Source organism: Suncus etruscus, chromosome 10 (genome assembly GCF_024139225.1).
Source record: "Suncus etruscus isolate mSunEtr1 chromosome 10, mSunEtr1.pri.cur, whole genome shotgun sequence".
Classification (NCBI taxonomy): domain Eukaryota; kingdom Metazoa; phylum Chordata; class Mammalia; order Eulipotyphla; family Soricidae; genus Suncus; species Suncus etruscus.
The window spans coordinates 37,014,514-37,040,708 of record NC_064857.1 but is presented as its reverse complement, the minus strand read 5'-3'; the positions used below and the strand labels follow the sequence as shown (position 1 = coordinate 37,040,708).

General features: G+C 59.1%; 1 protein-coding gene and 1 non-coding gene across 4 annotated transcripts; one reads left to right on the top strand and one right to left on the bottom strand.

Annotated features, from left to right (window-relative positions):
* Positions 1 to 627: 627 nt before the first annotated feature.
* Positions 628 to 15,651, bottom strand: ZBTB7B (zinc finger and BTB domain containing 7B). Of its 3 annotated transcripts, XM_049782257.1 has the most exons (4): positions 15,616 to 15,651; positions 15,241 to 15,389; positions 2,130 to 3,286; positions 628 to 1,480 (listed from the first exon to the last, which is right to left on the bottom strand). In XM_049782257.1, the coding sequence occupies exons 3-4, from the start codon at positions 3,278 to 3,280 to the stop codon at positions 1,015 to 1,017; spliced, it is 1,617 nt and encodes a 538-aa protein (XP_049638214.1). In that variant the 5' UTR covers positions 3,281 to 3,286; positions 15,241 to 15,389; positions 15,616 to 15,651; the 3' UTR covers positions 628 to 1,014. The 3 variants fall into 3 exon arrangements, with proteins under 3 accessions (XP_049638214.1, XP_049638213.1, XP_049638215.1); XM_049782256.1 differs by lacking the exon at positions 15,616 to 15,651 and having other exon boundaries at positions 15,241 to 15,548; XM_049782258.1 differs by lacking the exons at positions 15,241 to 15,389; positions 15,616 to 15,651 and adding an exon at positions 9,214 to 9,219.
* A 7,381-nt stretch (positions 15,652 to 23,032) lies between these two features.
* LOC126021426 (U6 spliceosomal RNA) lies at positions 23,033 to 23,139 on the top strand. The gene has a single exon (XR_007499942.1). It is a non-coding gene; the product is annotated as a U6 spliceosomal RNA (small nuclear RNA).
* Positions 23,140 to 26,195: the final 3,056 nt, after the last annotated feature.

Here is a 26,195-nt window from a genome sequence, read left to right as displayed (position 1 = left end):
CGCACCTGGGCGGGGAGGAGGTGGGGAGCAGAGGGTAGGACGCCGGCCCGCCCTGCCCTCTGGCCCCGGGGAGGGAGCGGCGGGAACAAGACATTCCCTGCCCGGGGACTCGAGGGGAGGAGAGAGGCGAGCCGAGCCGAGCAGCTCCCCTGGCTGGGCGGGGCGCTCTGCTGCCCCCAGGGGCGGGCGAGCCAATCAGGCCACCCCACCCCCTTCTGCTCTGCTCCGGGACCCCATGACTCAGCGGCCCGGAGCAGGGCGGAGGGGGACAGGGAGGGCGCCTGCCTGCCTGCCTGCCTTGCAGGCCCAGGCCCAGGCCTGGTCCTAGGCCCCGCTGGCTACCACCTTGCCTGGCTATACCACCTTGCAAGTTGGCTCTCTCCCACCCAGACACCCTCCTCTCCTCTCCTCTCCTCCTCGGACGCCCCTCCGTTTGCATAATGGACTGGCAGGAAAAGGGAACAGAAACCAAGGGGGAAGGGTCTGGAAGGGAGAGGCGGCCTGGGCCCCCCTCGCACAGCCCCAAACCCCAAGGGACATGGGGGTTGGGGGGCGGGCCAAGCTTTGGTCCCAAGCCTCCCTGAGCCCCCTGGAAACACCCGCATAGCCGAAGAAGGACCCCACAAATCAGAAATACATTATTGCTTCTACCCCCAGCAGCAGTGAAGGACGGGGGTGGGGGGGCAGGAGCACCCACCTCGCACCTCGCTCGCATCCCATCAGAGCTGTGATATCGATATACATAATATCTTCTAAAGTACTCCTTGGTATGTCTCCCCAATCTGGGGAACCTCTCTTCCCCCTCCCAAACCTTGAGCTTGGAAATTGGGATGAGGGTCTCGGGGAGGAGCAGGAGGCCGGTGGCGGAGGGTTTGCCCGGGAGGCTCCTGGGACCCCGGCTCCGGGCCCTCCCCAGCGCATCGTCCTGCGTCCAGCGTGTGCCCCATTGCTTGGCATGCGGGCGCCCGGCCTGTGCCCTCCAGGCCTGTCCTCCAACCTTCCAACCGGGCCCCTCTAGGAGGATTCCATGGCCCCTTCGGCCTGCGGTGTGGTGGGTGCCCCCTCTTCTTCCTCCTCGTCGGGGGGCACGGGAGTAGAGACTGGGGGCCCCGAGGACGCCGACTGCTCCCAGAACCGAGCCAGAGACAGGCGGAAGGTGTCCAAGTGGCCGTTGGAAAGGTCAAGGCCGGCGGGGGACGGGGCGGCGGCCGTGGGTGGCGGGTAGTGGGGTGGCGCATCGTCCTTGCGGCGCCTTCGAGTACGCACTTCCAGGCAGTTCTGGCCCTTGAGGTGGCGCTGCAGGTGGTCCTCCTTGGCGAAAGCCTTGTGGCACAGGTGGCACTCGTAGGGCCGGTCGCCCGTGTGCAGGTGCATGTGGTTCTTGAGGTCGTAGCTATGCAGGAAGCGGGCCGGGCAGTGCGGGCAGGAATAAGGGCGCTCCCCAGTGTGTTTCCGCATGTGGATCTTCAGCTTGTCGTTCCTGGGACAAGGGGGGGATTCGGTGAGGTGAGGAAGGGGCTCCCCTGGCCGGCCTCCCAGGCCTGCCCCATTCCCGCCTCCCCGACACCTTTGCATTGTTTTATTAGGGGTTTCAGGGCCACTGGGTATGGGGCAAGGACACCCACTTGCCAGCAGAGCCTGGTAATATAGACATACTATAGACATCGTCATATAAGCATAATAATCTTCTTTTAGTTTTTGGGTCACACCCAGCAGCACTCAGAGGTTGCTGCTGGCTCTGCGCTCGAAATCACTCCTGGCAGGCTGGAGGGACCATATGAGATGCCGGGGATCAAACCAGTCTGTCCTGGGCTGGCCTCGTGCAAAGCAATGTCCTACCACTGTGCTCTCTCCAGCCCCCAAATTTCGTATTATTACTCTTTTGCATGTTACCCCTATCTGAGGAACCTTTCTCCCCCAAACCTTTGGTGCTGGGGACTTAGCCAGGTTGGTGGCATGCAAGGCAAGAACCCTGCCTGCTTGTACTGCCTCTTTAGCCCAACCTTTTCCAGAGCTGCCCCTCCCATCCCATCCCATCCCATCCCATCCCATCCCATCCCATCCCATCCCATCCCATCCCATCCCTTGGACTCATGGACTCATGAACCACACCGTCTCAAAACACTCACCGAGTGAACCGGACGCCACAGACGTCGCAGGCAAAGGGCTTCTCACCCGTGTGGGTCCTCATGTGGCGGGGCAGCTTGCCGGCCCCATGGATGATCTTGTGGCACACAGGGCACTCCTGGGGCATCTGTGAGCGGCGCTTGCGCACCAGCTTGTCCTGGCCGTCCAGGCCGGGCGCCAGGGAGTCCTGGTGCAGGGAGCTGAGGTAGGCCATCAGGTCAGGGTCGATAGCATCCTCGTCCGAACCCAGTTCCTCTGGGGATAGGGGGGGTCCGCCACCCTGCGCCAGCCCGTAGGCACCAGGGTACACCAGCTCCTCTTCCTCCTCTTCGCCCTCATAGGGCTCATAGCTCAGGGCCCCCTCAGAGGGGGAGGCTGTCTCCATGGGGGGACTGTAGCTGTCCCCCAGCCCACTCCCTCCACTGCTGCCAACTCTGCCCACCCCCTCCTCCTCCTCGTAGGTCAAGGTGTGTGTGGGCACGGCTGGCACCTCAGGTGCCAGGTGGTTGGCCCGGGCTCCCTTGGTCTGCAGGAAAGCTTTCCGTGGCTTTCGACTGCGCCGTGGGACAGGCCGGGGTGGCGGCTGTGGAGGCGGCGGGAGGGGCGCCTGTTGGGGGCTGTCTTCTCCGTTGGGAACTGCCGAGACTGTGGCTGTGGCAAAGGCCTCCAGGTACTGGCGGGCGCGTTCACAGTCGTCCTCGTCGGGGCTGGGGGCTTCCAGCCCACTGCCCTGTAGGATCTCCATGCATGCCGCAATGACACACGGGATCTCAAGCAGCTGCGCGGCCTGCAGCACCGCGGGCATGTTGGCGCTACTGGTGGTCAGTGTGGCGGTGTAGGCGAACTCTAGCAATGCTCCCAGGGCCTCTGGCCCCACGAAGTCCAGTTCGCACACACCGGCTCCAGCACCCACTGTAGGGCCCCCGCCCCCCGGCCCTGTGCCTGCACCACCTCCGCCCTCGGTGAAGAGCTTCTTGAAGTAGTGGCTGCAGGCGGCCAGCACTGCGCGGTGGGTGCGGTACTCCAGACCCTGCGTCCGGATGGTGAGGTCGCATAAGTGACCCAGCTGGCGCTGCTCGTTGAGGCAGCTCAGGAGCTCACTGCTGTGGTCCGGGAATGGGATACCAATCAGGTCATCCTCGGGGCTCCCCATCTTATCCTGCAGAGCCAAAGGAGAGAGGAGGTGAGGAGAGCCAGCCCAGCCCAGCTCAGCCCTGCAAAATGTTGGGAGCAGCTGGACACACTTGATGGTAGTGGCGTGGCTGCAAGCAGGTTGCTCTCAAGTCCTACTCGCCCGTCTAAGCTCCCAGAACCCCCTGGAGAGTTGGAAAGATAGGACAGTGGAGAAAGGGTGTTCAACTTGCATGCAGCCAATCCTGTTTTAATTCCCAGCATATCATATGAGCCAAAAGCACCAACCACCAAGAGTGATTCCTGAGCAGAGCCAGGAATAAGGTCCTGAGTACTGCTGGGTGTGGCCCCAAATCACAACAGAAAACAGAACCTTTGGGAATAATGATTCTTTTCTTGTGGTGGTCCGGTTTTGGGGCCAACACCTGGTGGTGCTGTAGGCACCCAGCTCAGTGCTCCAGGGACCAAATCTAGTGCTGGGGATCAAACCTGGGTCATGCATAAGCAAACATATGCTCAGCTCACTGTGCTACCTGCAACCTGGGATGATCTGATCCTGAGCCTTTCATAGATAAGAGGAGTCCAAGGCATGGACCAGTGAGGTACCTTTCTTTTCTTTCTTTCTTTCTTTCTCTTTCTTCCCTTTCAGTGTTTTTGAAGTCACTGGGTAGTGCTCAAGGTTTACTCCTGACCAGGTCAGGGGACCATATGGGATGCCAGGTATGTAACCTGGGTTGGGTATGCAAGGCAAGTGTCCTATCTGCTGTACAATTACTCTGATCCAATGAAGTAGCTTTCTGAGTTAATTCAGAATGAGCGGGGTTCACACCCAGGCTACAGTGGGTGCAGAGCCAGGGATTATGATCACAGGTATTGCTCAGCCTCTGTAAGGGTCCTCTCTTGCCCACCATCCCAGTTCCGGTGCCTCTGGACAAAGCAGGAGGCCAGTGAAGATAATACTGGTTTGGGCTTCCTATAGACAGACTTGGCCAAAGGGCTTAGGAAAGCTCAGCATTGGGGGTGGGCGCAAGTCAACCTCAAAGTAAGCTGATATTCTGCAAGGGACCCTCCTCCTGGCTGGAGAGGCCAAGCACATGCTCCGAATGCCCGGGCCTAAGGTTGGCTCCACGTCTGGCAACGACCAGGAGCATTGCCCAAGGGCCTCCGGACACTGTCCTTTCCAGAAAGTGCTCTCTGAGACACTAAGCAAACAAGTGGCAGCTTCCCGCACCCTTTTCCTTCTCTTCCTCCAACAGCCCCTCCCCTGCGCAGCAAAAGTTCATCTCCCCTTCTATAGATCTCCCCCTTCAAGAGGACGAGAAAGGGAAATACGGCTCCCAGCATCCCTCCCCCCACATCCTCCCCTCCCCCCATGGGGGCCAAGGAGCAGCCACCCTTTGCTGGGGTGTCGCTGGCGCGGGTGCTTCCGGCCCGCACAGATAAGCATCGGCCCGCCCCCTCCCCCTACCAATAGGCCACGTTCCAGTCCCACCCCTGCCCTGCAACCCCTCCCCAACCCCATGCCCCTCTCTCCAGAAGGGCCCCAGGCACAGCCGCCCCCGGGCATGGGCAAGGAGCTGGAGGCTGGGCGCTGCCAGGGATCCCAAGGCTGTGAGGGCGGGTAAGGGGGGAGGAGGGCACTGGGTCTGGAAGGGGGTGCTGGGCTCCGAGTTTCAGCTGTGCAGCTATCTCACAGAATGACCTTGGCCAAGTCATTTCTGTCCGCGCCTGGATTTCCTAGGGGTACTGGACAGGGGCTCTGGGGGTGGAAGCCTCAAGGGCCCCTTGGATCCAAGACTCCACTTTTGGCAGCCTAGAGCCACCAGAGACGGACTTGGGGCTGGAGAGAGCCAAACTTGAGCTTGAATTCTGTGGCCTATTAGTGCTGTGACCTTAAAGAAGTGATTTAATCTCTGCACCGCTCCCTGCTAACGTGGGGATGGGCCACCTGCCTCCCAGGCTGAGCCCTTGTGCAGCCCCACTGCCTGGCACACACAGGAGCCACCAGAGTGACAGTCTGGCCCAGGACGTGTTTCCAACACAGATGGCCTCTGCCGAGAACCAGCCAGGGCCACATCTGCCCTCTCCCTCCCACACCCCCACGGGAGCTGCGTGACCTTGGACAAGTCACTTCCTTTCCCGAGGAGGCTGTTTCCTCATCTGTGATGCTAAAGACTGACCCAGATGATCCATAGGGCAAGCCAATCCTGCTGACATTCTCTAGGCCTGGGCAGCTGCTCAGCTGAGTGGAGAGAACGGATAACAGGGGCACGTGGGAATCAGAGCCACAGAGGGACCGAAGCCATAGCACGGCGGGGAGGGTATTTGCCTTGCACGTGGCTGGCTGACCTGGGTTCGATCCCCAGCAACCCTGAGCGATCCCCTGAGCACCGCCACCCAAAACTGCCCATCCCCAGCACTGCAGGACTCCTGCCCGGAAGTGCTTGAATGAGTGAAGCCCCATGTGTCGTTTGTAAGCCGCTCCTAGTGACCCCCACTTACACGGTGTGTCTAGGAGTCTCCCAGTCCCCCACCAGAGGCCATAGGACTTCTCCTCTCCCAGGTGCCCACCACCCTGGGCACTCTGGGCCCTCCTGGGTCCCTGTTCCCCCGCCAGGACTTCACAAGTGCAAGAATGGCAAAGGCAGCAAAGAGGCCACAGGACTTGGGAGCAAACACAGGAGCAATGGGCAGCAAGACAGACAGCACCTCCGGGGCCCAGGTGGATCCTGTCCCTCCAGTCCCCCTGGGGGGATGGGTGGAGCTGTCCTCAGAGTGCATTGGCCCAGAGCTGGGCACCACAAGCAGGAGGCTCTCTCCCTCCTTCCCTCCCCACCCCACCCATTCCTGCTGCTAGGCCCTCCTCCTTTCTCCCACCCAGGGCCAGTCTCCCTGGCAACTTGGCGTGGCAGGGGCAGCTGATTGGCTGACCAGGCCATCAGGTCACAGGCTCTCTGCACCACCATGCAGAAGGCTCTGCCAGGATGGGTGTTTAACCCCTGAGGCCCCACGCCAAAGCCCCTGGGCATGAGGCACGGAGGAAGGAGGGGGAGGCAGAAGCCACATGTGGAAGGGAAGGGCCTTCGTGCTGGGTCCCTTGGCTTCTGGGAAACTCCCTCAGTCCTTATCCAGGGCTCTGGCACCCAGGCCAACACTGGTGCCACCTGGAGTTATGTGGGTGCCAAGCAGGCCAAGGGGGCACTCCTAGCCCCATTATCTGGGAGGGGTGGGTGGGGTGCAAGACGACTCCCCCTTCTTTCTGCCAGGGTGGGGCCCTGGTGCCAGGATGCCCACCCCACCTCGGGCACCCTTCCCACCTCTGTGCCCCAGAGGGCCCAGCCCCCCGACGCCCCATGGGACCGGCCCATCCCCACCCAGCCTGGCATGCCCCCTCTTGCTAAGACCTGTGGGCATGGGTGTGTGGTAGTTGGGGGGTGCGGTGGTGCCAGGGAAGAACCAGGTGAGGTCTGTTTGCCTGGTAGGGGGAAGAACCTTGGGGCTCCGCCCCACTCTCCCCTCTTTCCCGCCACCCCCCCAGGCTCCCCTCACTGTCTGGCTTGCTAGACCGGCCGAGCAGGTGGGCAGCTCTCTGGAAACTGGGCCCTGAGTCAAGCCTGGCCCATCTTTGGCTTGTGGGGGGGAGAAGGCTGGGGGTGAGAGGTGGGAAGGGGCAAAGGTGGGAGCCCTTATCACCTACCCCTCAGTGCCCAAGGGCACCTGCCAGGGTGTGTCCATCCCCAGGAAACCCAAAGGTGAAAGCGGGCCTGCTGGGAGAGGCCAGGACAGGCCGTGCTGCAGCCCTGACCTCAGGCAGTGTCCGGTGCGCTGCAGGCTGGGGCCGCAGGGAGCAGGGCAGCTGGGGAAGGCTGGCTGGCCCCCCTTCCCCACACCCAGGGGATTAGGGGAGTGAGGCTTAGTGTGGGGGGCAGCAGGCGGAACCAGGATTAGCGGCAGAGAAAATAGATATGGGCCTGAGAAGGAGGCCCAGAACCCCCCGGGGCTCCACGGCCCCCACTGCTAGGCTGCAGCGTGGGGCACAGGGTCTGTCCAGGTGCAGCCGCCTGGTACGAGGGAGGATGAGGAACAAGAATGAGGGACCAGGCGAGGAGACCCTCCGGTCAGGGGTGATGGAGAGAGACCATGGCCGTTAGGGGAGCACCAGCCCTCTGACTTCTTTCTCCTCTCCACCCCCCCCCCACCCCAACTCTAGCCTCAGGTTCTCTTCCTGTTTTTTTGGAGCTAAGTTTGCACGAAGTCCTGGCTTTGGCCTGTGGTGGCTGGACCAAGGGGTGGAGAAACAGGACAGCCAGTCCAAAGTCCTCGGGGACCCAGGAATCCTCGTGCCCCAGCTTGCCCACCCCTTCCCAGGGTCCCTGGGGCCCAGGCACTGCAGCCATCTGGACTGCCCGTTGGGAAGGCAGTTGGGACGGAGGGCTGGGGTGCGGCCCCTCGAGGGCTGGAAGGTTTCCAAGGAGGCCCTATGCCCGGGTGCTTGGAGCCTTCAGGTCTTCAAGTACCTCAGCCCCTCGAGGTTGATGCGCCATCCCCACCCCCACGTGCAGCTTCCCCCCTGAACCTCACCGCCCCCAGCACTCACACTTCCTGGGGGCCAAGGCGGGGAAGAGAGACCGCAAGCCACGAAGGGGGAAGGAGACAGGGGAGTAGGCTGCTTCCCGGTGCTCTGGGGGTAAGCCTTTTCCTCCTTGAAAATCCCCAATTCCTGAAGTGGGGTCTCCTGAGGTGAGAGGCACCTCTATGCCCCTCCCATCATCATCCCTTCTTCCAGGCTCCCCAGCCTGGGTCCCTCCAGCACACCAGGTGCCATTGGAGGGACAAGAAAGATGGCGGAGGAAGGAATGGGGGCAACTCCCTGTCTCAGCATCCCCCTATTTCAAGGGGGATCTTGTGCCCATCAGCTGCACTCAACTTTGCATCTCTTCTCTTGGTCTCTCCTTGAGCCTGACCACCTCCCAGACCCCATCTCTCCCCTATGGCCTTATCCGTCATGGACCTTCCTTCCTTCTGACCACCCTGTCCACAGCCCTCCCGGGAACCATCACTGCCTGGGCTCCTTCCTCCTTTCCCTTTTCGGTTCTCTCCCTCACGCCTCTCCTACTTCCTCTGCCCTGAGATCCTGGCTCTCCTCCCCAGCAGGCGGTGGGGAGCAGGCACCCACTCCCCAGGCCCTGACTTTCAATCAAGGGGCCAGGCCTCCCGAGGTCTAAGGCTGGGTCTGGGTATGGATGGTGCCATTTGTGGTCCTCATGGACCTCTCTGGATCGAGCATGAGATGAAGTTTAGAGAACTCCCAGGCACAGTTAGCGGATGTGCGGTGGGGTTAGGGGGACAGTGAGGTCTCTCGACCTGCAAAGCGTTTCCAGCCCAGGAGTGGCTAAACCCCTTCCCCTCATAGCCCCATGTCCACCTGGGCCGACCGTGAACCATGCACATGGATGGGCTCCCAGCAGGGCCTGTGCAGGGTGCCGACCGACCAGCTCCCCCTAGGGCCTGAGGCGACACACTTGGTGCCAGGGTCTGCCCTGTGCCCACCCCCTCCCCCAGCTTTAGTGTCTCGGGCTGGGTAACCGAGCCGGCTGGTAACCCCACACCTGCCAAGCCACCAGGAGAAACTTGAGCCCCCCAGCCCCAGAGGACACCCCAGCCCGATCCCCAGAGCCCGGCTCCCTGCCAGCCTGTCCAGCCTCCTGTCCAGGCCTAGCAATCTCTCGGCTCCTCTGGCCCTTGTGCTCTCTTGGCCTCCCGAGTCCAAGCCAGGTACTGTGGCTGTCTCCTCAGACCCTTCGTCCCCTGAGCCCCTTCTGGGCAGACTTGGACCCCTCTCTGCTTCCTGCAGACTCTCCCTGCCTCTGACCCTTGGCCAGTTCCCGATCTTTCTTTCCTAAGGCCTATTCTCTGGGCAGGGCAGGGCAGGGCAGCACAACGCTGCCTACTCACCTGAGCGCGGAGCAGAGGGGCCTTGCTGAGACTACTCTGGTCCCCTGGGGGGGAGCAGGCTGGGAGGGGTGGGGGCTGGGAGGCAGGGTGACTGCTCCCCACTAAGGCTCCCTCCTTCAAAGGGGCCGCCCACGACCTGGCCCAGCCCCTCCCCCTACAGCCTTAACCCTCTGGGTTCTGTCCCCCTCCCCCCAGCTTGGAGGGAGGGGTTACCAGGGCTGGCAGCGTGGGAGAGGGCTAGGAGTCTGCCTGTGGGGCCCGCAGTCCGCTGCCCACCCCCGCGTGCTGCCTGGGTCCTCGGGGAAAGGTGAGCGAGCAGTAGGCAAGGTAGGCAAGGCGGCAGGCAGTCCAGGAGGACAGAGGTGAGGAGGAGCCGGGAGAGGCACTGGAGGTGGGACCTGGAGAAGGAAGACGGGGCGGGGAGGGGCAGGAGGCAGCGGTGGCCGCAGAGAGGAGGGGCGCCACCCAAGGTGCCTGGTGACAGGTGCCCAAGGCCCAGCCTCGAGGGGCATAGGTCCGACAGGGGACCCCAGGCTGGCCCTGCAGAACCTCTGGGGACCTGCAACCCCCCTGGGGAGCTGGCCGAATTTTCCCCACCCAGTGCTGGGCTGGGGCCCTCAGGGGCTGGGCAAGGCAGCACCGGGCCCTCCCCATGCCTCACCCCAAACCCACTCACATACCACAGTTCCCTGCCCAGGCGCCAGCCCCTGCCAACCAGGCCAGGGGGCAGCACTTGTGCCAGCCCCCAGTGGCCAGGGGGCTCCGGGGGACAGAGCAGGCCTGAGGGGGTACGGGATGGGGGGAGCTGTGGACACCACCGAAAGAGGAAGGAGGCGGGAGGGGGCATCTGCTGGGAAGCGCCTGGCCCCACCCCTTGCGCAAGCCACTGCCACCCTGGCCGGTTGGGTGGGACCCGCCTGGGCCCGAGGGGCAACTCAGGAGGGCACCGAGCCCAGAGAGCACAGAGAGCCGGGAGACGGGTGGGCCGCAAAGTGCCACTCGGGCAGCTCCAGGGGTCTCTGAGGCCTGCCACCAAGGTTGTCCCGAAGGCTCCCAGACAGAAGAACATTCCAGTCCTGCTGGGCTGAGGGGGGCCACAGAAATGTCCCCTAAACTCTCCCCTCCCCTTTCCCCCCAACAGCTGCTGGCGCCGTGCCGCTGGCCTGCTGCCCCTCACCAGCTCCCAGCCCGGTTGGCACCTACCCACCAGGATGCTGGCAGTCCTGCCCTCCTCTCCCTCCCACCCCCTGCTCCCAGCACCCCATGCCAACTATAGGCCTGGGGGGGAGGGTCACCCCTGTGCCTCAGTGCCAGTCAGGTCTTGCCAGGGCCCAAGACCCCATCCCACCCTCGACCTCAAGGGTCGTGGAGACCGACCTACCTACCTACCTACCTACCCGGTGAGCTGCGGGCTACCTGATGGGGTTCAGACTGCAGGCTACACTTCCAAAGGTGGGGCCAGTGTCTCTCTCCTTGTCACCAGGCGCCAGCCAGCCTCCCAGCATTGCCCCTGCCCAAGCAGATGCCTGGGCACCAAAGTCCCCACGGTTCCGAAGAGCCCCAGTGCCCACAGCCTGCAAGGGAGTGGGGTGGGGCTGGTCTCTGCCCTTTGATCCTCATAAAGAGAGGGGACCAGCCTAGAGGGCAGGGGGCAGGGAGGGAGTTCATGGGGCCCTTCGCTGCACCCCTACCATGGCCAGCAGGGCAGGGTGTGGGCATCTCCTGGGTGTGGCCCAAAGGTGAGAGTGGATAGTATGTCTCAGCAGGGGATATGGATGCCAATCACGGGTACATGTCACATGGGAACAGGATGGCAAGAGCGAGGTTGGTGGGTGCAGTGGGCACCCCCCCTTCCAACCCACCCGAGTCTGGCTTTTCCTCCAAACTGGGCCTAAGTGAGAGATCCAGAAGGACTACAACTCCCAGTGTGCACCACAGTAGCTGCTTGTACCTTGGGAGCCGTAGTTCCCTGGAGAAGGGCTCGCTGCTGGGGTGGGGAGAGCAGAGCTCTCCAAGAGGATGGGATTTAGAGGAGAGACCCCTGGTGCCCCGCAAAGTGGAAGAAAGGAGGAAGGAAAGCAGAGAGGATGTCTGTTGAAAGGGGCATATGGGTGGGGGTGTTAGGGGGGTGGGTGGAAACAGGAAGGAAACTGAAGCCAGAGACATGAGGTCGAAAGCATGGGCCTGGGGGAGCACCTCGGAGGCCTGGCACAGACTGGGAAGGCCTTGGGGGGCCTAGGGAGGCACTAACAGTATCAGTGACGTCAAACTGCAGTGAGTGGGGCTCTGTGGGGACCACAGCTCCCCTTTTAACCCCGAGCACAGGTATTTGACTCTGAGGGCAAAGTGGGTGCCCAGGAGGCAGGCAGGCAGGCAAGCAGTGGAAAGGGTGAAGAGGAGTGAAGGTCAGGCGTGATGGAGAAAGATGGTAGTGGGTCTGGGAAACCGCTCTCCGTGCTCATGGCGGAGGCCACAGCTGCTGGGAGACCTGCTACAGGGGGTAAGATCCAGGGCCTCTACCCAGCCTTGGCCCCATGGGACAGAATCAGGAAAGCTGATTCTCTCTGGTCTTCAGAGAAATAAATAAATGCTAGATTTGGCTTTCCCTTGTGCTAGGGGCCTGTGAACACTCAAGGTGGCAACCCAGGGGGCCAGATGGCAGCTGGGTGCCTTTCCTGACGGGGCGGAGGTCAGAAGTGGGCAGACCCAGTGTTTTGAGGCCACTTCCCCTGGGACAGATGCTTATAGGCCGCCCGGTGAAGGCTCTTGCCAAGGCCTGGCTCTCGCTGGCTGGGTGGGGTCCCTCTTGCCCCTCACAAGCCCTTGAAGGCAGACGACAGTAGTTCGATCCCCTTCCGTCCAGTCCCCCAGGCCCGCCTTGGCGCCTGGCCGGTGTGTTGGCAGGACTGGGGTGGGGGGTGGGGGGGCAGCGAGGCAACTTCAAACTGTCCGGGCAAAACGTCAAGTTTACTCACGAGTTTACTCAGCAGAAGGAGGGGGAGAGGCCAGGGCAGGCACACCCCATGCCAGGGTCCTATCCGTCAGCCTGTCCCCTCCTTCCTCCCCCACCCTCCTCTCCAGCCCTAGGCCCAAACAGGCAAGGCCCCAAGGCCTGGTGGCAAAAGAGTCTCAGCCCTCTACAAAGTCAGGGAAGTGAGCAGGCCAGAGGTAGAAGGCCCCAAGGCTGCATTAGAATACCAGTCCTGAGCCCGGGCCCGGCCTGGAGCCAGACCTGGGCGTCTCAGACCCAAGAAGGGGGCAGTGCCAGGACAGACCTCCACCTGAGCAGACTGATCTGTGACTTCAGTCTCCAGACGCTTGGTGCCAGGCTGTGCGGCACAGTCCTCGGTGCCATCTGTGCAGCCATAGGGTCAGGAGCTGCCGCACTCGAGCCTGGCCTTGAATGGGGGGCAGTGCCCCTTCTGACTTAGGTCTTTCCCTTTCGTGCCCACCTGTTTCTCCTCTCTGCCTCTCGCCAGTCCTTCTTAGTGTCCCCACCCCAGAGACACTCCGCCCCCCCATGGCCGGGCCCCCTCCCCCACCCTTCCCCAGGGTGCCAAGTGCAAGCACACAAAGGGCCCGATGGTGCATTGTTAGCCCAGCCCCCGCTGCCCGCCGCACCCTCCCTGGGAGGGCACCAGGCCAAGGAGGAGCTGGGGGCCATGGGTGCCAGGGGGCACCGTGAGCGTGAGGAAGGAAAGAGGGAGGCAGCACCTGTCTTGATGCTGAGGTCAGGGCAGGCACCCTAACAGGGCAGGTCTCTCACAGCCAGACACCTGAGCCAAGTGGGCTACTGCCTTTCTTTCCCCAGAACCCCCCCCAGCGGTGGGATTAACCTGACCCCTGGGCTCATGCTGGGGGATGCAGTCCCCAGGGGAGGGGACAGTGTCTGGGGGTGCCTGAAGGCTGCATGGTGCCCACAGCAACCATGTAACAGAGGCACGCTGGGGGAGCCGGGGTCCCGGGGGCCAAGGACAGGAGGCACTGACAGAGGTTTCTTCTTGTTTCATCAGCTGCTCCGGGGGGAGCCCCTTGCCCCTGTCCCCAGTCACCGCAAAGGAGGAACATGAGCCACCACCCAATCTATGGCACAAATATGTCCCTTCTCCCCTCTGGGGCTGAAGCCCACTCCATGGCAATTCTCCCAAGTGGTGCCAGGCAGGTCTAGCGGTGACCAAGTAAGTCAGTTGGTGTGGGACGTGGAGGTGGGGGGGGGGGACAGGAATCAAACCCCATAATCCTCCAGGACTCACACACACACACACACACACACACACACACTATATTCTGCGGAATAGAGTTCCCATCCTGCCTTAACCCTTCCCAATCCAATCTGGCTCCCTCTGGTCCCAGATCAACGTCCATCAGTCTCACACGCACACCCTGGAATAAGTTGGGGAGGGGGGGGAGTAAACAGGGAAGTGCTGCAGAAGACAGAAAGCATTCCTACTCTCAGCTGCAACCGGGGAGCCCCCCCCCCAGGCATTCGGATGGGGGTTCAACTCCAGATCGCCCTCCACCTGGCCCGGAAGCCAGGACAGCCTGCTGGGCTCCCTCCGCTCCCCAGGCACCCACTTCCGGTGTCCCAAACTAGGTCAGCAGCGCTGGCTTCCTGTGGGTCAGCTAGCACCGGCGCCTCTGCCCCTCCCCTGCTCCGGACCGGCTCCCCGCCCCCCACCCACCCACCCAGGGCGCCCCGAGGTCTCACCACCACGTCTCTGCCGCCCTTTGATACGTGGGGGTTGTGCGGGGCGGGGGGCAGGGGACTCGCCCTCTCTCCAAACACCCAGCAGAGGCCGGGGCGCCTGGGCAGGCACGTGTCCGGGCACAACCCGCTGCCCACGCGGCCCCCCCAAAGTCACCCCACCCCACCCCACCCCACCCTACCCTGGGCCCGGGGCCTGGGACAGACACGTCGCTCTGGCTCTAGCCCTGGGGTGGGAGGAGAGAGAGAGGACGGAGCTGGAAAAGTGGAAAGTGCAAGCGGTGCCCCCCACCTCTCTCTCCATGGCAGCTGTGCCCTGGGGGGGGGGGTCCAGCGAGTGGGCACTTGGGGGGGACCCCAATTTGGGTAGGGCGCACAGGGCAGGTGCGCCTGAGATTCTTCCCGGTCGCCCACTTTCCGATCTGGGGTTCCTTGGGTAGGAGCTGGCGTGGGGAAGGGGCGGCAGGACTGGAGGCCACGGGAAGGGAAGGAAGGGAAGGAAGGGAGGCCAAGGCTGGCCAAGCGGGAAAGAAACAGGGTTCGCTCCCTCCGGGGCTAGCGTGGAGCCCCAGTAGCCGAGCACTGGAGCACCGCGCTGCAAAGGAGCCAGAGAGCGATCGAGAGAGAGCGATCGAGTGCCAGAAACCGAACCGTCCAGCCGGTAACTTTCCCCCCAGCCAGCCCAGCCGCAGCTCTCTCCTCCCGGACTCCCTGCACCCCCACGTTGGCCACTGGCCCGGGGCCAGCCCACCGCGCCAGGGGGGCGCGCAGGGCGGGGAAGGGGGGCTCCTCGCTGTCCTAGTTCCAGGCTGTCCAGGTTTGTTTCCTTCCAGCAGCTTGAGGGTTGGGGGGGGCTTTTCCCGAACCCCCCAAAAAAAAGACACGCAGGAGGAGGAGGAGAGGTGGAAGAGGAGGCCGCCGGGGCCAGGACCGGGTGGGGTGAGAAGGGGCCGCCGCCTTTCCCTCTCCTCTTCTCCCTTCTCCTCTCCATCAGGAGCCACCCGTCTGCCTGCCTGCCTGCCTGCCTGTCTGTCTATGTGTCTGTCTGTCTGTCTGTCTGTCTGGGGCGCACAACTGCGGAGAAAAGTTTCTGGGGGGGACCCTGCTGCGCCAGGGTGGGCCACACAGCCGGCCAGCACGCACACACAGTGGGGGGTTGCATTGGGTTGTGTGTCTGTGTGTGTATGGGGTGGGGGGGTCCCCACTCCAGCTCGCAGGGAGGAATGACGGACGGACGGACGAAGGACACTGCAGCAGTCCTCCCCCCCCCGAGTGGGGGTCAAAAAAAAATAAATACAAGAAGCAAAGTAGGGTTCACTCACCGCTGCGCCACGGCCGGCTGCAAGTGCTGTGCTGAGCTAAGTCGGGGTGCAGCGTGCGATCGGTCTCCCCGCCGGGCCCCAGGGGTGTGGGAGTGGGGTCCAGGGTCGGAGGGTTCGGGGCCCTCCAAGCTCTGGTCTTGGTCTGGCTCCTGGGCAGAAGGCCGCGGTCAGTGGCTCGCTCCCTCGCGCTCTCTCTCCCTCTCTGTCTCTGTCTGTCTCTCTCTCTCTCTGCTGGGGGGTTCCTCCTCCGCAGTCCTCGGCCTCCTTCCCGGCGCCCGCCTCGCTTCGCCTCGCCTCGCCTCTGCCCCCCACACCTGGGTCGCCGGGAGCCGCACATTCACCTGGCCAGCCCGCCCCCTCCGGGGTCCGCCTCACCTGTCCTGCCGCCGCCTCACCTGTCCTCCGGCTCGCTCTGCCCCCATCCCTCCGCTCCGCTCCCCTCCCCGCCTCCGCCCCCCGGCCCTTAGCAACACCCTCGGCCACTTCCTGGTTTGCCGCCGCCCCCCGAGCCCCCTCTCTCCGCCCAATGGGGACCTTAAACTTCGCCCCCTCCAGGGCCCGGGAGCCCGGCGCTCCACTCAGGGCGCGCGGCAGGCCTCGGAGACCGCCCTCCTCGCCTGCCTTCCCTCCGCCCCTCTTCCCTCCCTCCTCCTCCTCCTCCTCCTCGGCTGCTCTCTACTTTGGGGGGCTCTCTCTGCGCTTTCCCCTTGAGCTCTTTTTGCCTCCTTCTCCTCCTGCTGCCTCTTTTCACCTGCACCTCTCTTTTTTTCTTTCCCCTCTCTCTCTCCTTTCCCCTATCTCCCTCGGTCCACCTTAACTGGAGCCCTGCCCACACACCCATTGGGACTCCGCCCCGCCCCTTGCACGCCACCGCCCCGCCCGCCCATTGGCCGGAGCGGACGCCCATTGGCCCCGAGCGCCCGCCCATTTCCACCGCAAGCCCCGCCCAGCGTGCGGCCCAGGGAAGGGGCGGGGCTAGGGGTTGGCCCGAAGGCCCCGGGAGGAGGGGAAGGAGGGAGGACAGGGTCCGCAGCGGCTGGGCCTCGCTCTCCAGAGCCGGGGCTTCCCCCCTCTCCTCCTAGGGTTTCTTTTTGGGGGTCTGCAGCCCCCTTGGGCACTGAAGGATGTGAGGGCGCTCGGAAGCTAGCTGGGGATGAAGGGATGAGGAGGGAGTCAGCTCAGGAGATATGGGGGCGAGGGGAGTCCAGTGAGGGGCAGCAATGAGGCCGGCGCGCCTGCAGCCCCGAAGATTGGGAACGGGGGAGTGGAGGCTGCGGGCAGTCTGCGTTCTTTTTCTTTGCCTCGAAGCGGGGCACGGCGTCCTGCCAGGGCCAGCTAGCAAGCAGCCTGTGCGCTCCAAGCCGGTGCCCGCTGCGGCCTTGGCATGGTCGGAGGGGAGGAGCCGGGCCAGGCCGAGAAGGGGGAAGGGACGGAGGCGAACTCCCTTCGCCTCCCGGGGCCTGGGCCTGGAGGAGAAACTGAGTTATCTCCAGAGGCTCTTCGGCCATGTGGAGCCGCTCCGGGGGTGCCCGGGGTGCGGGGGTGTCTGAGGATTTGGAGCAGAAAGATTTGGAGGGAGCCTGGGATGAGTTGAGAGAAATTGGGGCCTCCTCCACTGCACCACGTACCCCCTAAAATGCATGCATGCATGCATGCAAGCGCCCCAAGCAAGCGCATGCAACGGAACCAAATAGGGGCTCGGTCCCTTTCCGCGACTGGCTCCCTCGGCAGGGGGCCACCGCCCTCCCGGCCGAGCTATGCTAGCAGGTGGCTCCGCGGGACACCAGCTCAACCTGTTGGACCACAATGGGCGGCGCCAGGGGGCCCCGGCCCTCACCCGGGCTGACCCGGGATCCCCGCGCAGGGGAGAGGCGGAGCCGCGGCCCGCCCTCCTCGGCTCTCTCCCCTCCCCTCCCCACCCCCCCGGGCCGTGACTCAGCCTCGGGGCCGCTGCCCTGCGCCCCAGCCAGGGGCGGAAAGTGTGAGGCTCCCCCGGGGGCCGAAGCCAAACCAAACAGCCCCCCACCCCAGACATTATCTCACTCCAAGGGAGAGTCGGGGGGCTCTGAGAATTAAGGGGAAGTCTGCTCCGGGTTCTCAGGGCGCTTCGGCACCCCCACATCCCCGGGTTCTCCAGCCCAGCCCAGCCCGGCCGGGATTTTTTTCCCCCTTGGCCTGTCACTGGCTGCAACGCGTGGCTCAGAGGCTGCAAAAGGGTCGGTCCAGCGCCCCGACGGCTCGGTCGGGGCCGCTGCATCGGGGAATGGAGAGGGACAGGATTAGGGAGCAGGGGAGTGGTTGGTCCCCGCGCAGTGGCTGCTGTGTCTCCAGCGGTTGGAGGTGGACAGGCACCGGGAAGGGTGCACGCGGCAGCGGCCTGGCCCGGCCCGTCTAGGGTGGGTCTCTGTGTAGGTGGGATCCGCACCTGGCCCGCTCCGATCTGCGGACTCCAATCCCTGGCATCGCCTGCCAGTTCCACGGGGGCTTCCTTCCCTTTTCCTCCGAACCACAGGCTTCTCCCCATTCCAGCCCAGGTGGAGTCCTAGGGGGAAACCCCGACTTGAAATTCCCGCCTCATCACCAGCCCCAACGGCACCCAAACCTCACAGCCCAACTGGGGGCCGTCCCTGTCCCCGAAACCCCCGACGGGGGCCCAGGGGACCTGCGGTCAGTTACCCCCTCCAGGGGCAAGGACGGGACGAACGGGGGTTGCAAAGAAGGTGGCTGCAAGAACGCCTGGGGAGTTGGGGGCCAGACCCCGGACCAACGGTGGTTCGAATCCCGGCATCCCATATGGTCCTACAGTAGTGCCTATCATGAGCGATTCCTTTTTTTTTTTCTTTTTTTGCGGGGGCTTTTTGACTTTTTGGGTCACACCCGGCAGCGCTCAGGGGTTCCTCCTGGCTCTACGCTCAGAAATCGCTCCTGGCAGGCTCAGGGGACCATATGGGACGCCAGGATTCGAACCACTAACTTTCTGCATGCAAGGCAAACGGGCCCCAGGAGTGATTTCTGAGCACAGAGCTAGGAGTAACCCCCGAGCACCACGGGGTGTGACCCAAAAGCCAAAAAAAATTCCGTGGGTGGGTGTATCAGTGGCCCCAGAGTCCCCCCAAAAAAGGGATTTGGCCCATCAGGAGAGTGGCCGGCCGGACCATGTGCGCGGGCTGTCACAGCGAAGTCGGCGGCTGCGGCACGAAGGCTGTTTTGGGGTGCCCCGGAGCTGATGCAGGAGCTGGAGCTCGGGCTGGAGGATTTGGGGGGCGCGGGGTTGGACGCGCAAAGGGCGCCCACCTCGCCCCGCCGGCCCCACCGCCGGCTGCCTGCCTCCGCTTCCCTCGAAAAACCCGCCGCCCAGGAAACCACCGGGGGCGCGCTCCGACCGCAGCCCCGGCGCCCCCACCGCGACCGCCTAACCCACCTAAAGGGGCCGCGGCTGCCAGGGTTGCCCACCTTCCCGCCGGCTCCCCCCACACCTGCGGCGGCAACTATTTTTAACCCGGCGCCTATTTTGGGGCCTCCGGGCTGGAGCGCAGCGCCGCGCTGCTTAATCGTCGCGGGGATCTGGGCGCCCCCCAGGGCCAGGGGGCTGGGAGGGAGGAGAGTAAATTTAGCCTCCGGAAGCTCGGGGGAGCTTTTTTCCAAAAAAGCTCGGCGTCTTAGGGGCTGGCGATGGCACCGACCCCGGCTAGCCAGCAGGCGGCGGTGTCCTAAGGGGATTAGGGTTGGGGTGCAGGCCTTGCGCCTGGCTGGTAGTCCAGGGCCGGCTCTGCAGCTGGGGGGCTGGGAGGGAAGGAGCCTGGGGGACACAGGTGGTTTGAGATTGAGGTGCAGAGGGAGGCCAAAGGGGTCAGGGACTGGTCAGAGGAGAGGGTACGCTCAGAAGTTGGGTAAGAGGGCCAGAGAGATAGCATGGAGTTTGGGTGTTTGCCTTGCATGCAGAAGGTCGGGGGTTCGAATCCCAGCATCCCATATGGTCCCCCCAGAGCCTGCCAGGAGCGATTTCTGAGCGTAGAGCCAGGAGGAACCCCTGAGCGCTGCCAAGTGTGACCCAAAAACCAAGAAAAAAAATATTAGCAGACGCTGGATTGCAAAGCCCCTAGATGGGAAGGACTGAAAAGGATGGGGGTGGGTGGGTGGGTGAGGGACTTGAGGGGTGTCTAGAAGGGGAAAGGAGTCTTGCTGTGTGCAAATAGATGCAAATAGAAACGCAAATGCGTGCCCAAAACGGCCAGGGTCTGGCTTCTATGCGACTGGGTAAAAGGGACTGTCGCGTGCCCGCTACCACACATTGACCCCTCCGCGGAGCGTTCAGGGACCTTCCTAAACCGGTGACTGAGAAGGAGCCTCCGACTGGCTCTGACCCTTCTCCAAAGGGCAAAGTTTGAAAATCTCACAACCTGCGCGACCCCGAAGTCAGGTCCTTCTCCACGCTGATTAGTTGGGGGTCGCCCAGATCTTTCCCTGTTCTGCCCGTGCTGGCCACTAGGAGGCCCCGGGTGGAGGACGTCTGGTTTGGACGCTCAAAATTCAATCTGCTCTAGTTGGGAAGGTCACAGCAATGCTATTCCGCCCAGAGCGGGGCGTCTTGGGAAGCCATCTCTTGGCCTGTTACAGATAAGGGGGAAAGGAAGTAGCTGATCCCCCAAATCTGGGGGAGTTTAGGATGGAGGTGGCCTTGGGATAGTGTGATTAACTGGAGCAAAAAACCGAATCTCCTTTTGCTTGCCCGGCCTATTTTGCACAAGTTCAGAAGAGAGGTTAGTTGAAGGAGATCCAGAATGTGGCTTCATGGAATAGGGGATCGAAATAACCCGGGATGACTTACTTCACCTCTCTCTGATTTTCCATTATTGAGGAATTATGACCTTCTTCCACCTTGCCTACTTTGGAAGGGTCTATTTGGACCACATACTCCTAGCAATGTGCTCAGGGATATTGTGGGGTTGAGGATGGGAAGGAGGTGAGGGTTGTTCAGGGGAGCAGGGACTGGGACCCTTATGTGGTTCTGGAGCTAACCCCAACCTCTGACAAACAAAACTCAGGGCGCAAGTCATAGTACAGAGGGCAGAGTGCTTGCCTTGCATGCTACCTACCTGGGTTTGGTCCCAGCATCCCATATCCCATATCCCTGAGCCAGGAATAACTTCTGAGTATCGCTGGGTGTGACCCAAAAACAATAACTAAAAAAAGCATCTGCTCAATCATTGAACTTTTTCTGGCATGGTACAAAATGATTTAGTTGTTCATATAATATTTAAGAGCAGCATTCAGGTTTAATGTCACTAGTGGTGTTCTTTCTTGTATTATGTGACATTTCTAAAATTTATGGTAGTTTACTCATAAACTTTCTTCTCCCCTGCGGGGATTGGGGAATCACCCAATCAGTTATGCTCAGGGTTTAATTCCTGGTTCTATGCTCAGAGTTCACTCCTGCTAGGGTTCGGCGGAGGCAATGAATCCCAAGCAGCCACAAGCAAGGTCAGCACCTTTACCCATACAATATCTCTTAGGCCAGAATTTTTATTTTATTGAGTCCCTTACTGCCTTTGCCATGATTGCAGAACTCAGGTTGCACATGAAATTCAGGGTCCCTGTACTCCCACCATTGTTTTCTGTTTTGGGACTCACCCACTGGGCTGCAGTGCTCTGAAGATCACATACTTGAACCTAATGCTGGCCTCTTGGCCACAAAGTGCTAACCATGTGTATGGTCTGGACCTGTAGGTACCTTACCAAACAGTCTGTGCAGTCCTGCAAAGGCTAGTTGGTTTGTTTTGGTTTTGCTTGTGCCATGCACAGGAAACACAGGGCCTCAGCATCCCTGAACCACAGCCTGGGACCCTGCCTTGCCTTGGTTTTCCTAGCAACATTCTTTGCAGATGTGAGGAGGCTCTCTCTCTGTCTCTCTGTCTCTGTCTCTGTCTCTCTCTCTTCTCTTTTTGGCTTTCGGTTTTTGGGTCACACCCAGCAGCACTCAGGGGTTACTCCTGGCTCCATGCTCAGAAATCACTCCTAGCAGGCTCAGGGGACCATATGGGATGCCGGGATTTGAACCACCAACCTTCTGCATGCACAGCAAATGCCCTACCTCCATACTATCTCTCTGGGCCCCTGGGGTGGCTACTTTTTATTTTCCTCTCCTAGCTTTAGTTTTTCTTTGAACACTCACCTTTTTTTTGTTGTTGTTGTTTTGTTTTTGGGCCACACCCGGTGGTGCTCAGGGGTGACTCCTGTCTGTCTGCTCAGAAATAGCTCCTGGCAGGCACGGGGGACCATGTGGGACACCGAGATTCGAACCAACCACCTTTGGTCCTGGATCGGCTGCTTGCAAGGCAAACGCCGCTGTGCTATCTCTCCGGGCCCTGAACACTCACCTTTGACCTCTGATCTTTGATCTTTCCTTCAGCAGCCCACCTCTGCCTTCTTTTATTCAACTCTTCCCTGGGTTTTTGCCTGTAATCATCCCACCAAGGCTCTTGTATCCCCAAGCTGAGCCCCAGTTTGTGGGAATGAGCTCTAAGCAAGGAGAAAAAGGAGGGGCCAGGAGATAGATGGAGAGGCTCAAGCATATTTTGAATCCCACCTGGTGCCCTGAGCAATGTATTGCCAAGAACAACCCTCAACCAGCACCCCAAAACTAGAGAAAATAAGGGGAAAGAAAGGATCGACTTGGTCAGGAGATGGTCAAGAAGGAAAATGGGTCCTGTGGGAAGGAGAATTCTGTGCTACCTCCACCACTAACCTCTCTCTGGAACGGAACCTGGACTGATCTCTGACTGCTGGGCTTCAGGAAGTGTGTGGGGAGGAATAGAGAAAATGAGGGCTAGGGCTGGAGCGATATAGCACAGCGGTGGGGCATTTGCCTTGCACATGGCCAACCCTGGACAAACCCCGGTTTGATTCCCAGCAGCCCATATGGTCCCCTGAGCCTGCCAGGAGCAATTTCTGAACACAGAGCCAGGAATAACCCCTGTGCACCACTGGATATGGCCCAAACACACACACACACACACACACACACACACACACACACACACACACACACACACAAAGAGAATGAGGAAGCACTGACTGGCTTTTGTGGATAAGAACTAACCTCAAGTAGACTGAAGAAATAGTGCAGCAGATAGGTCCTGGTTCTGTCCCTCCTATGGTATGTAGTCCTCTGAGCACTGATAGAAGTGATGCCTGAGCCCAGACAGGAGAAAGCTTTAAGTACTTCTGGGTGTGTCCCCAAAACAAAAATAAACAAAGAAATCACTTTGAATTATACTATAGACCAGATTATTTTGGTGTGTGTTTTTTGTGTGTGTGTGTGGGGGGGGGAGTTGGGGCAACATTCAGTGGTGCTCAGGGGCTACTCCTGGCTCTGCGCTCAGAAATCACTCCTGGCAGGCTCGGGGGACCATATGGGATGCCGGGAAATTAACCCGGGTCTGTCCCGGGTTGGCAATGTGCAAGGTAAATGCCCTACCGCTGTGCTATCACTATGATAAAATGTTTTTAATCAGGTTGTTTTCAAATGTTAAAATATAATTGATTAATATAGGGTTTTTTGTTTTTTGTTTTTTTGTTTTTTGGTTTTTGGTTTTTTGCTCAGAAATAGCTCCTGGCAGACACGGGGGACCATATGGGACACCGGGATTCGAACCAACCACCTTTGGTCCTGGATCGGCTGCTTGCAAGGCAAACACCGCTGTGCTATCTCTCCGGGCCCTATAATTGATTAATATAAAGAAGAAAAAAATTACCTATTTCCACTCATGATTTCTTTAAGAAATGCAATATGGTGCTCGCTTCGGCAGCACATATACTAAAATTGGAACGATACAGAGAAGATTAGCATGGCCCCTGCGCAAGGATGACACGCAAATTCGTGAAGCGTTCCATATTTAAAAAAAAAAAAAAAAGAAATGCAATATGGGTTCATGCTTTCAGGAACACTTTTATGTTTTGTTTTTGTTTTTGTTTTTGGGTCACACCCAGCAGTGCTCAGGGGTTACTCCTGGCTCTATGCCCAGAAATTGCTCCTGGCAGGCTCAGGGGATGCTGGGATTCGAACCACTGACCTTCTGCATGCAAGGCAAATGCCTTACCTCCATGCTATCTCTCTGGCCCAACCTTTTATGTTTTTTTAAGTGAAGCAATATCATTATTAATTGAACAAAATATGTCTAGGAGGACAGATGCTGAAGAGATAGTATAGCAGGTAGTGTATTTCCCTTGCATGCGTCTAACCGGGGTTTGATCCCTAACACAACATATGGTCCCCCAAGAGTGATCCCTGAGGGGCCAGAGAGATAGCATGGAGGTAAGGTGTTTGCCTTTCATGCAGAAGGTCGGTAGTTCGAATCCCGGCATCCCATATTGTCCCCTGAGCCTGCCAGGAGCGATTTCTGAGCATAGAGCCAGGAGTAACCCCTGAGTGATGCCAGGTATGACCCAAAAACAAACAAACTAAAAAAAGAGTGATCCCTGAGAGATGCAAATCAAAGCAACAATGAGATATTTCACAGCACAGAGACTGAACATATTGAAAAGAGCAAGAACAACCAGTGCTGGCACAGATGTGGGGAGAAAGGAACTTTCATTCATTGCTTATGGGAATGTTGGCTAGTCAGCCTTTTTTGCAAAATAATATGGATATTCCTCAAAAAACTAGTTTGAACTTTCATCTGACTCAGAATTATCTCTCCTAGGATAAACCCTAGGAGCCCAAAAACACAATGCAGAAAAGCCCTCTGCATTCTTATCTTTATTGCAGCACTATTCACAATAGCCAAATATCTGGAAATATGTGGTGTCCAAGAACAGATGGGTGGACAAAAAAATGTGGTACCCATATAATGAAATGCTGTGCATCTTTAAGGAAAAATGAAGTCATGAAATTTAGTTGTACATGGATGGATATCGAGATATTATGCTGATGAAATGAATCAGAGGGAGAGGGATTGATATAGAATAAGCTCATTCATTTGTGGAATATAAAAAAGATAGTTGGTAATAATATCCAGAGACAATAGAGACCAGGACTAGGAAAACAGTCCATGATAGGAAACGTGCCACAAATAATGGGGAAGTGAGGCAGAGAAAGCACCACTCTGACAATGATATTTGGAAATGATCACTCTGAACAAAAACTGGATCCTGAGAGGAGATAAAATGATATGCATGATACCCCTCCAGTAACAATATTGCAATCCACAGTGTCTAAATAAGGAAAAGAGAGAAAGAGGGCCTGGAGTGATAACACAGTGAGTAGGGCATTTGTTCTGAACATGACCAACCTGGGTTCAATCCCCAGCATCCCATATGCTCTCCCAAGCCTGCCAAGGGTAATTTCTGAGCGTAGAGCCAGAAGTAACCCTTGAACCATTGGGTGTGGTCCAAAAACCAAGAGAGAGAGAGAGAGAGAGAGAGAGAGAGAGAGAGAGAGAGAGAGAGAGAGAGAGAGAGAGAGAGAGAGAGAGAGAGAGGTCTACCAGAGGATGAGGCAGAGAAAAGGACAGGGGTGTGGTTGGAAGGGAGTTAACACTGGTGGTGGGAAATGTGCACTGGTGAAGGGTGTTATACATTGTATGACTAAAATTCAACCATGAACAACTTTGTAACTGAAAAAAAGACCAACTGTATTATGAATGACAATGTTTAAAGTAATTTTTAAAAATAAAAAAATAGGGCCCGGAGAGATAGCACAGCGGCATTTGCCTTGCAAGCAGTCAATCCAGGACCAAAGGTGGTTGGTTCAAATCCTGGTGTCCCATATGGTCCCCCGTGCCTGCCAGGAGCTATTTCTGAGCAGACAGCCAGGAGTAACCCCTGAGCACTGCCGGGTGTGACCCAAAAACAAAAACAAAAAATAATAAATTAAAAAAAATAATAATAAGGGGCTGGAGAGATAGCACAGCGGTAAAGTGTTTTGCCTTAGATGCAGAAGGACGGTGGTTCGAATCCTGGCATCCCATATGGTGCCCCGAGCCTGCCAGGAGCGATTTCTGAGCGTAGAGCCAAGAGTAACCCCTGAGTGCTGCGGTTGTGACCCCAAAAAACCCCCTAAAAATAAAAATAAAAAATAAAAAAATAAGTGAAAAAAAAAAAAAGATTCCCTAAGCAGAGCCAAGAGTAAGCCCTGAGTACCACCATGCGTTGTCCATAAACAAACAAACAAACAAACAAACAAATAAAAATCCTGTAAGAGGGGGCCAGAGAGATAGCACAGAGCGTTTGCCTTGCAAGCAGCTGATCCAGGACCCAAGGTGGTTGGTTTGAATTCCGGAGTCCCATATGGTCCCCCGTGCCTGCCAGGAGTTATTTCTGAGCAGATAGCCAGGAGTAACCCCTGGGCACCGCTGGGTGTGGCCCAAAAACCAAAAAAAAAAAAAAAAAAAAAAATCCTGTAAGAGGAGAGAAAGAGAGAAAACACTCATTCAAGAGAGAATATGGATATGGGGGCTGGAGAGATAGCATGAAGGTAAGGCATTCGCCTTGCATATAGAAGGTTGGTGGTTCGAATCCCAGCATCTCATGGTCCCCTGAGCGCTGCTGGGTGTGACCCAAAAACCAAAAAAAAATAAGGAGAGAGAATATGGAGGTTGAAATGATCATACAGTGTTTAAGGTTTGCCTTGTAGGGGCTGACCTGTGTTCAATCTCTGATATCCCATATGATCCCCTAGCACCACTCAGACTAATTCCTTAGTGTAGATCCATGAGTAACTCCTGAGTTGGCTGGGTGTGTTTCAAAAGCCAAATCAAACAATCAAAAACCAAACCAACAAACATCCACAACAGAAAGAACATGTGCTCCTCCAGAGTGGGCATAAAACAATCAAAGAGACAGACAAACATGCAAAATATGAGTTCAAGGGAGAACACATGGGACAGAGAGATGATAGTAAAGTGTGTAGGATTCTTACCTTGACACAGCCAACCTGAGTTCGATCCCTGGCATCC

What these genes read in the sequence shown, in the direction of transcription:
- ZBTB7B (XM_049782257.1), bottom strand. Translation starts at nt 3,280, where the DNA reads ATGGGGAGCCCCGAGGATGACCTGATTGGTATCCCATTCCCGGACCAC. An exon ending in TGTGGCGTCCGGTTCACTCG is followed by an intron (nt 1,481 to 2,129) that starts GTGAGTGTTTTG and finishes CCCTTGTCCCAG; the next exon opens with GAACGACAAGCTGAAGATCC.